The sequence below is a fragment of the Camellia sinensis genome, chromosome 2 (assembly GCF_055761805.1).
Source record: "Camellia sinensis isolate YWXY chromosome 2, ASM5576180v1, whole genome shotgun sequence".
In the NCBI taxonomy this organism is placed as follows: Eukaryota; Viridiplantae; Streptophyta; class Magnoliopsida; order Ericales; family Theaceae; genus Camellia; species Camellia sinensis.
Window position 1 is genome coordinate 150,342,580 of NC_138962.1, and position 16,147 is coordinate 150,358,726.

Consider the following 16,147-nt stretch of genomic DNA (forward strand, 5'->3'; position numbering starts at 1 on the left):
TTCTAGCTAATTAACAAAACAATGAACATTAAAAAAATAAAACATCTTCGACTACATTAGGAAAATTAGAAATGATTAAATATAGATCTAATAAAACATCTTCGACTATATTTAATCTCATGATTAAATATAGATGATGGATCTGAAATCTCAGACTAATCTCATTGATGCCGTAGGCCTCCTATATAACTTGACCACAAATAATGCCAAGCTAAAGAGAGCAAAAAATAGTAAAAAAGTGTACCAAATTATAATTAATTTGCATCTGATCAATTATGAGATCTCCCAAAACAAGATGCTTTTACTCAAAGCCAGCAATACTTCCAGGACAGGAAAAGTGAAAATAGATTAGTCAAAATACACTGAGAAGAAAGTGGCAAACCTCAACCAAGGTAGTGCAGATTGAGGAACCCATCCAACAGTAAAGAGAGATCCTGCCAATTAGCTCTGCACGTTCTTTGTTCTAAATATAATCAACAAAGTACCCAAGCTCCATCTTGTGAGTATTCCTCTTTGAAATCAGTGAAGAAAATGAGACTGTATAAGGAGAAAGTTCATTCCATACCTTATAAATGCCTGTCCTACTGAGCCAGACAATTTGATCCAGAAACAAGAAAGTAGACAACAGTGCATTTTTGGACTGAGAAAAAAGCAAAGTGGTAAGAAAATGACAAAAAAGTAAATCATGTGTAAATTAATTAGAAAAACATTCAGTCAGCAAACCATTTTGTACCTTTCCCAGCAAAACAAGGGGAAGGGGTGTTCCAGGAGAAGTTGGACTAATGAGCGCGTGCAGATCATTGACAAACTGCATAAATAACAAACCTAAGATAAGCCCAAGAATAAAAGTGCCATACAGATATGAATTCAAATCAGAATTATTTTTTTCCCTACTGATTTTCCCAGAAAATTCTTCATCTAACCTTTTGAGGTCAGCTGTCATTTCACAGCATGAATAACAAAACAGTTACCCTTATACACCAAATAAATGGACATTAAGCAAGAATAAATATAGAAAAAAAAAATTCTCCACAATTTAAAGGTACTTAACTACGAGACCAGAGAAGATGAGTGAAAAAGACAATTTTATTACCAAAAGATGCAATTAAGCCTGACCTTGAAAAGACGGAACACTTTCTGTGCCAAGCTAGTTGATTTGTCAACATTTTGGGCTGTGCCAGGCTCCCGGTTACTCAAGTATTTTGAACCATATTGTATTGCCCTGCATATCTTGTCCCTGGCTTCGGCTTTGGCTTTGTTCAAATACAGAACCGCAAGGCCAAGCTCTGCTCTAGCTACGTCCAATGTACTCATTTTTTTCTTATCGTATCTGCAAAGTCAAGGTACATTCTTATTTAACTCTAGAAATCCAAAGAAGTAAACAACCAACAGACAAACCATGCAAATTTCACATTGAAACAACTAAGCAGGGAGATGCAAAAAAAAGAGACATCAATGGAATGGCCAAAAACCTAATAGCCTAAATTGAAGGATACATATGTTGAGGCAATGTGTACTAGTGATCTGTAACACACTCAAACCCTCAGCTATTATTCCATCTTCTATTGATCTGTAACACACTCAAAAATCCCCAAATTTGTCAAATTAAAATCAATAGTGACTCAATGCTTAACACAAAAACACACACGCACATATATATATATATATATACACATTTCGAGAGTAGAGATTTGAAGCAAAATTGCAAACCAAAGAAATATGAGATTGTCGGAGTCGAAGAGTTCAAGATCTTGAGGAAGTTGAGGACGTCTACTTCGATTCTTGCTCGGACCTCAACAGAATAAATTCAATTTCAAACATTGATATTCACAACACATACATAATATATAGAGGTACATATACATGTGTAGTAGAGGTGCTAATTTGAGAAGATCAAAGGAGAGAGAGCACGAGATTGAGAGAAAGAGAGAAAGAGAGAAAGCGAGATTGAGGGGGAGACAGAGGGAGAGAGAGAGAGAGAGAGATTCATACCAGTCGTATTACTGTGAGACCGATAGAGAGAGAGAGCGAGAGAAAGAGAACAATCGGTGTCTGTGGAGGGCTAGGGCAAGTATAAAGAAAAGGGGGAAATAAATAGAAGAAAATAAAGGGGTAAATTGATTATTTGCGACGGCTAATCAGATGGTCGCAAATTATATAATAGCAAAAGGTCAGTTTTCCAGTAGTGTACCAGTCCATGTAATCAGCGTTATAATCAGAAGGATGTCTCACTGGCCTACTTCGTCTCCTCTCAGCTAGCACATGGTCGTCCTAACTCTCTTATATCTGATCAACAAACGAACACATCACTCGGTATCGGCTGACAATCGTTCCTTGAATAGCACGCACTGGTGCAAGTGGCAGTGGAGGAATTGTCTAAACTATACTAAATTGTCTCAGAACCCTTTGAGGATGATAAAGTTCAACAATATTAACACACTTTAAGCAACCAATGTAGTAAGCAATCTCTTGGAATGGGTGATGAGCACAATAAGAAATATATGGGTTCCATATCACCTGCAAAATAATAATAAATACTGTGTAAGTACCTCCAAAACATACAGTAATAACCAAGGTAGCACATACTAATTCCTTACATCATCAACTCCCAAAATATCAAGCTCCTCTCGGAAGGCCTAAACATATACTAGTGATGATCCAGATTCCTATGAGAAGTCCAACGATATACAAGAGGCTTGTCATCTGTGTAGTCCATGTTTAGGTGAGGTCGAAAATGTTGAAAGCGCTTATATATCCAAGCCTCCAATGAGGTAATATAACCTGCCATCTGTTTCACTTTAGCCCTTGAGGGAAATCCCAACTGTCTATACAAAAATGTCAATCCAGTTGTATGAATCTAGTACAAATCTCTCATCAAACTCAAGTACGCAGCTGGTACTCTAGACCGGGTCTTGTAGCAAAACAATGTGCATCTAAGTAAAAACAACAAATATGCTCTCACCGCACAAGCTATATATGTAGGGTCATCTGTATCCTTGACATTTTGAAATTTATGCCTTAACTATTCAAAAAGCACAGACTGGCTACTAGCTCCAAATAACTCTTGAAGTGCCTCGGCATGTCGAACTCTTAATGTACCCTCCATATGAGACGTAGTGTCATCAAGCGAAAGAACTAGTTTATTAACAGAAATGCCAGTAATTGGAATGCCAAGTAGAACAGAAACATTGTTTAACGTCATAGTCATCTCACCAAATAGCAAATGAGATGTATTTGTTTACAGCTACCATCTCTCAACAAATGCCAACACCACAACCTTATTCACAAATTGGAAGTTGTCGTCGACTAATGAGAGTAGGCCTGAATGGGTGAAAAGGTCTCTCAACTAGTTATTATTAAGTCTTGGCAATCACTACTCCCATTGTTGCAGCTTTTGAATGTGATTGTGATATTTTAGAGCCTCCAGATCTTACATTGCATAGAAAAAAAAAAAAGTACTATGAAAACATTATTTACACAAAAAACAAATATAGTTGAATTATACATTTTCATTCCATATGGCAGATGCAACATGAGTCTTAAAGCTCCTAAGGAGAGAAGGATCAGTAAGACCTCCAGGAAATGGGCCAGTTAATAAGTCATCGTTCATTGATCCATCATCATTGATGTTCTCTACAAGTTCCTCATCTTCCACAGTAGGGACTGTTAGATAATGTCTTAATGGGACCACATAATTAAATGTGGTGTTATCATTTATAAGAAGCCTACAATTTAAGTGATTCAATTTAGTTAATAGGCTTAAGAGTATATGTGTTATGGACCTAATGTGTAGATACTAGTTGTATAATTTCTATTTCTATGAGGGGCAGAAATAGAAATTAAAACATATTGGTTAAAGTTGGTTTTCATTCCTTTTGAACTTCCACAACCTTTCAGTTTTGAAAACCAATAAATAGAAATTAAAACCAATAATGGTTAAAGTTGGTTTTCATTCCTTTTGAACTTCCACAACCTTTCAGTTTTGAAAACCAATTACAACCTTTAAAAGGTTATGGTCTCTATTCCTTCCTAAGTGAAAAATAAGAACACTGCCATTTTTTTTTTCTAAATCCTCTCAAGGAGAAACATAAGGCACCAAAGGGGAAAGGATTAGAAGGCAATAACATAATCAATAACAAAGAGTTCATTGATAATCACGCTTCCGTTTAACCGTTCATCAATGGATTCAGGTATATCATTTTGTCTTGATTTCTTGATAATACACATGGTAAATGATCCAAAGTGTAAGGTTTATGTTCTGAAATTTATTTTGAACAATTGGTATCAGAGCATGCATATCATGTGTCTTATCAGAATTGATATGCTTTGTTCATTCTATTTAGTTTCCTGAAATCATATTCTGAATTTTCTTATGGTTGTAAATTCTGTTTTTTCCTGTTTTGTTCTGTGAAAATGGCAATCTATTTTCTGGAATTGTAAAATGATTCAGTGGGCAGTTTTTTTTTTTTCTCTCAAATGGATGAACATCATGTATTTATATATATATAGATATATCTTGCGATTTGATCGGTTTAATTTTGAACATCATAAAAAAAAAAACTATTTATTTTTGGACCCGTCAATTCTATTTATATATGTATATATATAATTGGAATTGCTGCAGATTATATAACATATACGGGGTCACAAATTTAGAAATCTTTAAATTTAATGTAATTTCATACAACGTCTACAGAAATTTAATTTTCTAACATTCTTAATATAAGTCAATTCAAACAAGATGTCACAAAAGTGATCTCTCTTGTCTAGATTGTTTTATATGGAATGTTTTAAAGTTCAAGTCTGTGTATCTCATGCGGGTATTTATCGGTCCAAAGACATGATTAAGACTTGGCCGAATTACACACACATTTTGTGGTGATAAACATGTGCCAATTGTCAAGAAAACCTAATGTGAATAATAAATCTATCAAAAGATAGATTTGTTATTTGACATAACTTATTGTTAATGTTTGATCATTACAACAAGAATACCACTTACAGTTAATATCACTACCCAAAGGCTTGGTATTAATGTTGTGCTAGGTATCTTGAGATGTTGTCATTAAATTAATTTATTTAGAGATTATCTGTTTGGTAACTTAATGTGAGCATAATTGTTTATTCCTTTTATTTTCTTTTCTATTCAGCTTTAATGTCGACTACTTCAATCTCTGCCAACATGAACAATGTTCCAATGTTAAATGAAACAAACTTTAAGGACTGGAAAGAGAACATATTGATTGTTCTCGGCTGCATGGACATAGACTTGGCATTAAGGATGCCAAAACCGAATGCTCTCACTACACAAAGTACTCCTGAGGAAACTGTGTACTTTGAAAAGTGGGATCGTTCTAACAGGCTAAGTCTTATGATCATGAAGCGTGGGATTCCAGAAGTTTTTCGGGGTGCAATAACAGAGGATGTTACCGTTGCCGGTGAATTTCTTTCAGAAATTCAAAAGCGTTTTGCTAAAAACGATAAGGCTGAAACAAGCACGCTTTTAGCAAGCTTGATTTCAATAAAGTATAAAGGCAAGGGTAATGTTCGCGAGTACATCATGGAAATGTCTCATCTTGCTTCAAAACTTAAGGCACTAAAGCTCGACCTATCTGATGATTTGCTCATGCATTTAGTTCTCATCTCTCTTCCTGCACAATTTAACCAATTTAAGGTCAGTTATAACTGCCAGAAGGAGAAATGGACTCTCAATGAGCTCATTTCATTTTGCGTGCAAGAGGAAGAGAGATTGAAGCAAGAAAGGACTGAAAGTGCTTATCTAGCAAGCACCTCCAAGCATACGGGCAAAAGAAAGCATAAGGGAAAGGAAGTTGCTATTCCTCAGGGTCCGGAACCAAAGAAACAGAAAGTGCAGGATGGTTGTTTCTTTTGTGGCAAGCCCGGACACAGAAAGAAGGATTGTGCCAAATACGTCGCCTGGCGTGTAAAGAAAGGTACATTTCATGTTTTGGTCTGTTCTGAAATAAATTTAGCTTCAGTACCAAGAAACACTTGGTGGGTAGATTCTGGTGCTACTACTCACATATGTGTTTCTATGCAGGGTTGCCTGAACTACCGAAAGCCAACTGATGCTGAAAGATACATCTTTGTGGGTGATAGCAAGTCAATAGAAGTGCAGGCAATAGCGCACTTTAGATTATTACTGAAAACTGGTTATTATTTGGATTTATTAGACACTTTTGTTGTACCGTCCTTTAGACGGAATTTAATTTCTGTTTCTGTATTGGACAAATTGGGATATTATTGTTCTTTTGGAAATATGAAGTTTAGTATGTCTATTAATTCCAATGTTGTTGGTACTGGTTTACTTAATGTGTTTGATAATCTATATTTGCTCGAAACTATTGCATCTTATAATGCAACCTTGCATGTGGAATCACGAGGTACAAAGCGTAAATTAACTAAGGAAAATTCAGCCTCATTATGGCACAAACGCCTAGGTCACATCTCTAAATCTAGAGTTGAGCGCCTTGTGTCTGATGGAATTTTGGACTCTCTTAATTTTTCAGATTTTGATGTCTGTGTTGAGTGTATCAAGGGAAAACAGACCAAAATAAAGAAATATGGTGCCCATAGGACTACAGATGTCTTAGAATTAATTCATACGGACATTTGTGGCCCATTCCCTATGGCGTCTTGGAATGGTCAACAATATTTTATCACATTCATAGACGACTATTCCAGATATGGGTATCTATTTCTTATCCATGAGAAATCACAGTCTTTGGACGTATTCAAAAAATTTAAGGCCGAAGTTGAGTTACAACTCAACAAACGGATTAAAAGAGTCAGGTCTGACCGTGGTGGTGAATACTATGGCAGATATGATGGATCAGGTGAACAACGTCCAGGATCGTTTGCAAAATACCTAGAGGAATGTGGAATCGTCCCACAATACACCATGCCAGGATCACCTAGCATGGATGGTGTATCTGAGAGACGAAACCGGACTCTTAAGGATATGGTAAGAAGTATGATCAGTCATTCTACTTTACCAGAGTCCCTCTGGGGTGAGGCTCTAAAGACAGCAACTTATATCTTAAATTGGGTGCCAACTAAAGCAGTTGTAAAAACACCTTATGAGCTTTGGGTTGGGCGAAAGCCTAGTCTAAAACATTTGCATGTGTGGGGGTGTCCTGCTGAGGCGAGGCCTTATAAACCTCATGAACGAAAATTGGACTCTAAAACCATTAGCAGCTACTTTATTGGCTATGCCGAACGATCACGGGGTTACAAGTTTTATGATCCCACAAATAGGTCAATATTTGAGACGGGAATTGCAACATTTTTTGAGGATGTTGAGTTTGGGGGGAGAAATCCAGTTAGAGACATTGTCTTTGAGGAGGAAGCAGGAGTAATCTCACTTCCTACTACTACTTTTGACCAATCACAGGTTCCTATACCTGTCATTGCTCGAGAAGTAATTTCGGATCCTCAACCAAACAATGTTGTTCAAGATAATATAGTTCAAACCCCCATTCAAGATGAGGTAATTGTTCCTGAGGAACAAACTCTACAACCTCAACCTCAAGAATCTGTGCCATTAAGGCGATCCACCAGAGAAAGGAGATTTGCATTTTCAGATGATTATATTGTATATCTCCAGGAACATGAGGTAGAAAATGGAATGTCGAAAGATGATCCAATCAACTTTCGTCAAGCCATGGAAAGTTCCAACTCTCATAAGTGGATAGAAGCCATGAATGAAGAATATAAGTCTATGCAAGACAATAAAGTTTGGGAACTTGTCTCATTACCAGTTGGTGCGAAGCCCGTAGGTTGTAAATGGATATTTAAAACCAAAAGGGATTCAAATGGTAATGTGGAGAGGTATAAGGCACGTCTTGTAGCCAAAGGCTTTACTAAAAAAGAAGGAATTGACTTTAAAGAAACTTTCTCTCCAGTTTCTTCGAAAGATTCTTTTAGGACAATTATGGCGCTTGTTGCATATTTTGATCTTGAGTTGCATCAGATGGATGTCAAAATAGCTTTTCTTAATGGTGACATTAAAGAAACAATTTATATGGTGCAGCCAGAAAACTTTGTGTCAGGAGACCCAAAGAATATGGTTTGCAAATTGACTAAATCCATCTATGGACTCAAACAAGCTTCTCGTCAGTGGTACTTCAAATTTCATCAAGTTCTCACTTCGTATGGTTTTGAAACTAATGTTGTTGATGAATGTGTGTATCACAAGTTCAGTGGGAGTAAACACATATTTTTGGTTTTATATGTTAACGACATATTGCTTGCCACAAACGATATAAACTTATTGCATGACACCAAGAGATTTCTATCTAAGAATTTTGAAATGAAAGATCTTGGTGATGCTTCCTTTGTATTAGGAATCGAAATACCCCGAGATCGTTCTCGGGGTATTCTGGGATTATCACAAAGGAGCTATATTGAAAAAGTACTCAATAGATTTGGCATGCAAAATTGTAAATCAGGTGAAACCCCGGTTGCTAAGGGAGACAAGTTTAGTCTCAGCCAATGCCCCAAGAACAGTCTTGAAATTCAAGAAATGCAGAAGATTCCTTATGCCTCGACTGTAGGGAGTCTAATGTATGCTCAAGTATGTATGCGTCCGAATATTGCGTTTATAGTTGGCATGTTAGGCAGATGTTTAAGTAATCCTGGCATGGATCATTGGAAAGCAGTCAAGCGTGTTATGCGATATTTACAGAGAACAAAGGAATATATGCTCACATCTAGGAGATCGGATAAGTTAGAGGTCATTGGATATTCCGACTCCGATTTTGCTAGATGCCAAGACAGTAGGAAATCCACATCAGGCTATATTTATCTGTTAGCTGGCGGAGCAATTTCTTGGAGGTCTGCAAAGCAGACGCTCATAGCTTCATCCACCATGGCCGCAGAATTTGTAGCATGTTATAAGGCATCAAACCAAGGGATATGGCTGCGAAATTTTGTCACTGGGTTGCGTATTTTGGAAGGCACTGCAAGACCACTTAAGTTATATTGTGACAATAAGTCTGCAGTTTTATATTCCAATAACAACAGGAGCTCGACAAAATCAAAGCATATTGATATCAAGTTCCTAGTTGTAAAAGAAAGAGTGCAGAGTGGACAGATTTCCATAGAGCACATTGGGACAAACTCCATGATAGCGGATCCACTTACGAAGGGACTACCACCCAAGGTCTTTCATGAGCACACTGCTCAGATGGGTGTTGTTCTATTTGAGAACATTCTAGTTTAGTGGGAGTTTGTATTTATATTACTGCTTTATGTCAGCCTTGAGTTTTATCTATGTAATTAGATTAATTTCTGCAGAAATGAAATATTCAGTTTATTACGCTTTGTTACGTATTGTGAAGTATTGATCTCAATAAAGTTAAGTAGGACCAGTTGGAAATAGGCATGTATGGATCACATCACATGTAATTTCCATGCTACGCATTCATGATTGATCTATGTCATTTAGCTGTATTAGTATACGTGACCATTGGTGGGTCGAGTTACGATTGATGTAACGAAGACTACTTTGATCCTATATTAATATAGTTAATGGACAAGATTGTTTGGATACCCTCAAGTTATGATAACAAATTTCTGAGCTCACTAAAGTTAAGCACATTTTTCAGGATACATATGTGGTCCAGTGGGAGATTGTTAGATAATGTCTCAATGGGACCACATAATTAAATGTGGTGTTATCATTTATAAGAAGCCTACAATTTAAGTGATTCAATTTAGTTAATAGGCTTAAGGGTATTTGTGTTATGGACCTAATGTGTAGATACTAGTTGTATAATTTCTATTTCTATGAGGGGCAGAAATAGAAATTAAAACATATTGGTTAAAGTTGATTTTCATTCCTTTTGAACTTCCACAACCTTTCAGTTTTGAAAACCAATTACAACCTTTAAAAGGTTATGGTCTCTATTCCTTCCCAAGTGAAAAATAAGAACACTGCCATTTTTTTTTCTAAATCCTCTCAAGGAGAAACATAAGGCACCAAAGGGGAAAGGATTAGAAGGCAATAACATAATCAATAACAAAGAGTTCATTGATAATCACGCTTCCGTTTAACCGTTCATCAATGGATTCAGGTATGTCATTTTGTCTTGATTTCTTGATAATACACATGGTAAATGATCCTAAGTGTAAGGTTTATGTTCTGAAATTTATTTTGAATAGGGACTGCCACTAGAGCAGGGGCAAAAGAAGAAAGAAGGGGGGGAAGGGATAGGAGGATTATCACGTTGTTGTTCTTGTTAAGCTCTCTGATTTCCACATCGATTATTAGATTCAACACGTCTTATTTTGTTTGATGCTGTCTGAGGAATACGTTGTGGATTTGCTATACCTGCAAAAAAATACGACACGGCTACTAGATCAAAGGTCTTGATCAATAATACATGTGGAAATCATTCATTCGTATCTAATGATAACTAAACTGAATAAGAATATACGTGCTAATAAAATTCTCAAAGAGAGTGTTTCACCAATGTATAGAATGTAAGATTATAAGATCTTCATACTATAAATCAAAACACTATGAATATAAGTAATTGCTAAAATATAAACTTAGATACATACCGTTTATTTCCATCATTGCCTTGAGTTTTGCTTTCTTGAAAGAAGATGATATTCACAATTGGAAAATCTTAGCACCAGCTCTTCTCCTCTTTCTCCTATATCTTTCACGTCGTTTTTCAATGGGATTAACAATCCTTTGATTTACATATATATAAATATACGTAAACCCTAATAGGATAGGAAAGGGGACTGGGCCTAAACAATAGTTATTGGACCCTCCTATTAAGGAACCCAAATAACTCAAATAAGCCTTACACCTCCATACCACATACTTATAATAAATCCACTAAGATGGACCATGGCCCAAAATTTATGAATCAAAAAATCAATGTGGACTCATACTAGTCAATTTGTTTAAATCACTTTCAATCCTTTTTTCACAAATCAAAATGAAACATAGTCAATGGCAACCCAATTAAGAATAAATTTTTACATTCTCAGGCAACATTGACTTCTAATTTAAAATTAAAAAAAAAATTATTTAATAAAACGACTCACGGATTGAATAACTTTAATGACCACATAAATATGATTCAGAACTGTTAGTAATGGGCACCCATGTGGCATAACCATTTGAATTTGAATTTGAATCTTATCCAAATAGGTTTTGAAATTGAATTCAAACCTATTTAGGATAACCACTCAGGATACAGATATTATCTCCATTACTAATATGGATAGATAATAATAACATATTATATATCTGGTATATGGGTTATGAGTGATGAAGAGAGAAACAACGTATGATCTGAGTTTTACCCATAAACTAACTCTCTCCCAAAAACAACGATCAAGTCATTTGCACTGTGATTTGTGTGGGTGATATTAATTCTGTAATATCACTTCACTGCTGGGTTGGTTTATCAGATTCTGGAAGCACGTGATTTACCCACGAGGTTCTATCATCTAAAGGTATGATCTAAATATTTTATCCGCTGCATTTTTTATACTTTGATTTACATTGGTATCAGAGCCATTGATGGATATTTTCGTGTTTCCTTTAATCATGTGTATATTTTTACATGTGTATGTTTACATGATATATGCATGAATATTAATGGAGGAGGAAGATGAAGTGCACGGTTTTTTTTACATTTTAACTCCATTAGATAGAGAGAGTGATATACCTCAATTTTATGTTGTTTAAATGCCATTTTTTATGCCATAAATGTTTTTATTGTGAAAAATGGAGTCCGACATTACAAAAATCGAACCAGAAAACACCTGGGAAAGCGGCGCGTGTAATTCACGCGTTGTATGACGCCGCCCAGCAGCACCACGCGCCACCACGCGCTCTCACGCACTGAGACGCGCTAGGCGCGCTTCCCACGCGCCCCCACGCGCGAGCTGTCCCTTCCCTTCCGCGCGCGCGCGATAGCCGCGCCGCTTCGAGCCGCGCCACGTGCGCAGCCACGCGCGCGCCATGCACCGCTCCGCGTTGAGCCGACTCGCGTCGAGTTGCACTGAGCGGCGGCGAGCCGAGCCGAGCCGTTTTTTCTGCACTGGCTTGTCTCTAAGGCTCTGTTTGTCTTTTTTTTTAATTCTGAATTGCGTTAATTGGCCATAATTTATTCGTTACAGCTTCGTTTTAAGCATGGTTGGTGCCGTTAGACTCGGAATTAAATTTTATATTTTCTGTAAAATTTTGAAAATTTTATGAAAATAAAAAAATATTTTTCCTGAAATAATAATGCATTTTTTTTGTTTTAAAATGCATCTGGTGTTGCATGATTAAGTTTCTGGGGCTGAATTTTTTATTGTAGACTATTGATGTAGTTTACTATTTACTGGTATAGTTATAGCATTTTATCAGATTCTAGAATATTTATTTCTGATTTTATGTGTGTTTATTAGTTATTTAAAATTCCAGAAAATACCAGAAAAATTTCAGAAAATTTCAGGATGATGTACTTTCTGATATGGCATAATTTGAATATTAAATACAGCATATATATATTTTTTGGTTTGTAATATGTTGTAATTAGAGGAGCATGATTATTTATTTATTTATTTATTAGAATTCCATTATTAAATGAATATAGCATGAGTTATTTGTAAAATTTACATTAAGATGCTATTGTATGGAATTTATCATGCTTTGTATATGCAATAGTCAATGGGAGGTTATTCGGTTGAGAGAAATCTTTGTAGATTAACTCCCAAAAACCAATATTTTGCGCATAAATTAAATTAAATTTTGGATAATTGTCACATGTGGCGCAAGAGATGATTACGAGCATAGCGAATTTTCGATCTTGCGACTTGTGTAATATTGTCACTATTTAATTTAGATTTTTGCGGCAAAATTATATTATGCTAATCAAATTAATCCCAATGCGAATTTCTCTCTAAATTGACTTAGCTTATTGAAGTCAATTGGTTGACCTAGACTTAGTAAAGATGTTCAAATGTGAACAATCTAATCTCATTCTTTAGATGAGCAAAAGTCTTGAAGACTTTAGGTCAAGTCTTAATTGAGCCAAAGTAAGGAAACATGACTCAAAGTCGCCGTGGTTTTTGTTGCCTTGTTTGGCATAATAAAAACTAATGTGTGCGCTATGGTTAGCGGCACGCTACGTAGTTTTGGTTGGCGAGTTTTGGAGTTATGAAACTAGTAAGCCTTCAATAGATCTGTATATGATCTTGACTATTGAGCTGCGTGGATTGACTTTGTAATTTGACTTGTAAATAATGTTACATCATTGGATGAAGTAACATTAAAAAGTCACGTCATCCAAGAAATGCGAGCTTAAATAAATTAGTCATTAAGTGTAAGACGAGTAGCCAGTTTGAGCAGTGTTTTGCTCTCTACCCAATTATTGGGAGTGGATGGAGCAAAAAATTTCATGGACTATAATAGTGTGCGTTGAAATATCACGTGAAGTTAAAAGATTAGCGCTTAGAAGCTGCAAAATCTATTAACACTAAGTGAAAAGATTAGCGCTTAGTGGCTGCAAAATCTATTAGCATTGCCAACTTGTCTAAGTCTGGACACTTACTGTTTCCACACTTGAGTGTGAGACATGGATGAGGTGCTTCTTTGTGTGATTCCTTTACTAGGCTAACGTTTTGAATAACATTTACCACTAAACGCAAACGTTGCAGCATAGTAATGAAAAGGTCAAGGCCGACAAGGTTGTTATGACTCTAAGAATTTGACGCATCGCTTGTGAGAGCATTGTGTTGAAATTAGACTCTTTAGCCTCATTCGCGCTTAAGTTACTTCAGAAGCTGCCATAGGTGATAGCTTATTCTCTCCTTCTTATGGATAGTAGAATTAATTGCAAGTAACTATGAAGCAAGAAATAGATATGGCAAAAGGAGTATCGTCATCTTTCAACTAGATGTATTAAAGTGTATGGAGAATAAAATTGACTTGAAGGTGCAGGGGATTAGCACTTACTAGTTAAATTTGCAACTTAGGCGCAGTTGATATCTCCATGACATCCTTTTTATGATCTAGTGAATATGACTTTGTCGTGAGTCATTACCTAGTTGGGCCTAAACCCTTAAAACTTGTCTTCGAGAACTCACACATTAAGATGATTGGAATTAGTTTATGACATTGGTCATGAACCAGTGGCTTATTATACTTAATCACATTAATGAGATGATGACACGATGGTTTGAGTAGGCCTTCTCGGGCCCACTCGCTTATGACATCCTGCTCTCATATGAATGTGTAACTTTGTTCGCAATGGGTGCGCACAAGTAAGTAGGAAAGCCGTAGAAGGTCATTTGTTTTGGTGCATTTAGTCCACTATGATATTTTTGACTAGATATGTGTAAGGGTATGATAGCTAAGCCTCAATCTCGACACATTTATAGATTACGATACGCATCTGAGTCAAGACTATTTGATCTCCCATAAGTCAAAAGTTTTGAGATGATTTTTGACATTGCACATATAAGGTTGAGATCAATTAGATAACAGCATTCATGCTTTTAGTTTTGACCAAGGTGGAGAGTATCTATTTGAGTTATTTTTTTAGAAAACTCTGTGAAGAGAGATGGATGCTTAGAAAATTGATTATTCCTAGTACTCAACAACACAATGGTGTAGTAGAGATAAGGAATTAAATATTGTTAATGTTAGGTGGATAATGGCGCAAAATGTTTCCCAATTGGGAATTGCACTAGTTTGTTGCCTATATCCCTAACTAAGTGCCCTCCATATCAGATTTTACACTCCATTTGAGTAATGGGTTAGTGGAGAGCCATCTATGGGCGATCTGTAACCGTTAAGCAGCTTATCTTTATTTTACTTCTCATAAGATTGCGAAGTTCAGACCTAGGGTTCTATAGCGCATTATTGTATGTTGTCTTGTAAACACAAAGGGTCGTGTGGCGCATTATTGTATGCGGTCATGCAAACCTTCCGGGTCATGTGCATATAGGTAAGCAGCTTTGTGGTAGTGTAACTAAGTCACATAAAGTTTTATTAGTAAAGGTGACGTGAATAGAGTTTTTGGAACTCTATAAGATAGAGAATTCTAAGCATAGCGCTCTATGTAGCCTAGTTGAGAATGGAAAGAAATTTTCAATATCCTAGGGATAGTGGGAGCAATGTGCCTACTAATGGATTACTCCATTAGAGAAGAATACTCTACATTCTTAGTTGCGTGGTAGCGAATGTGAAAATTTTCCACGTCATCACAGGGTGATTGAGAGGGAAACATTCATGATTGCTCCGCAAGATGATAAAGAGCCTAGGATAATGCCAAAGGCTCTAGTCCCCTATTTTTAGAAAGTGGATCAATGTTGCGCAGTTTAAGACAAAGTCTTTGAGGATTAACCTTTTTTTATAATTTGGTTGATTTTCCATTATGACGCAAAACTGTTATAAAGTTATGCGTAATTTGGATAGTCATTGTTGAGGCATAAGGCTCTCTAGATACCGAAAAGTCGCACCATTGAGGAAAGTGTAGACCATGAGAAGACTTCCTCCTGGGGAGTGAGGTTATTTTGACTTCCTCCTTGACTTCCTCCTGGGGAGTGAGGTTATTTTGACTTAGGCTATGATTGACATAAGTTCGGAACATTGATTTGTGGACATTGCGACCCAACTTCTCATTGGAGAATTGGATAAGTAGATCCGTAGGGATTTACCTTCTGTTTTTATGGTGAAAAGTTAGGAGCGCAAAAAGGTTGCTAGTTCCAATAAATCTTTTACAGCCTAAAACAGTTATCCAAATAGTGGTTCTTAGATTTCGTCAAGCCATGATAGGCCAACGATGATCGATGAAGACTACTGAGGCATGATCAATGGTCCAAAAAGAAGTTTTTCCTTACTTAGTCATTATGAGCCAGGAATTTATAAGGTTGTCGCCACCTAGGGTGGGCAGTCCTCTATTTTAGATATGATGGACATGGATGATGTAATTTATATGCTCGGATGTACGATCCTTAGGGATTGCTTTGGGAGAATTCATGTTTTGTCTTCAATGACTTACATAAGGAATATCCTAGAACGATTCTAGATGCAAAATTGCAAACCCATTGACTTACCTATCGGTAAAAGCCAGAGCCTTAGCTATTAAGTGAATCCTCGGATTGTCTT

The 16,147-nt window shown here is 36.4% G+C and overlaps 2 protein-coding genes across 2 annotated transcripts; one reads left to right on the top strand and one right to left on the bottom strand.

Annotated features, from left to right (window-relative positions):
• Positions 1-289: 289 nt before the first annotated feature.
• Positions 290-1,325, bottom strand: LOC114304860 (peroxisomal membrane protein 11C-like). The gene is made up of 4 exons (XM_082913603.1): positions 1,117-1,325; positions 734-808; positions 566-640; positions 290-463 (listed from the first exon to the last, which is right to left on the bottom strand). The coding sequence occupies exons 1-4, from the start codon at positions 1,312-1,314 to the stop codon at positions 353-355; spliced, it is 459 nt and encodes a 152-aa protein (XP_082769729.1). The 5' UTR covers positions 1,315-1,325; the 3' UTR covers positions 290-352.
• Positions 1,326-4,902: 3,577 nt separating this feature from the next.
• On the top strand, positions 4,903-6,306 carry LOC145819704 (uncharacterized). The gene is made up of 2 exons (XM_082913604.1): positions 4,903-5,954; positions 6,062-6,306. Exons 1-2 carry the CDS (start codon positions 5,156-5,158, stop codon positions 6,088-6,090), a joined length of 828 nt encoding a protein of 275 aa, XP_082769730.1. The 5' UTR covers positions 4,903-5,155; the 3' UTR covers positions 6,091-6,306.
• The last annotated feature ends 9,841 nt before the right edge of the window (positions 6,307-16,147 follow it).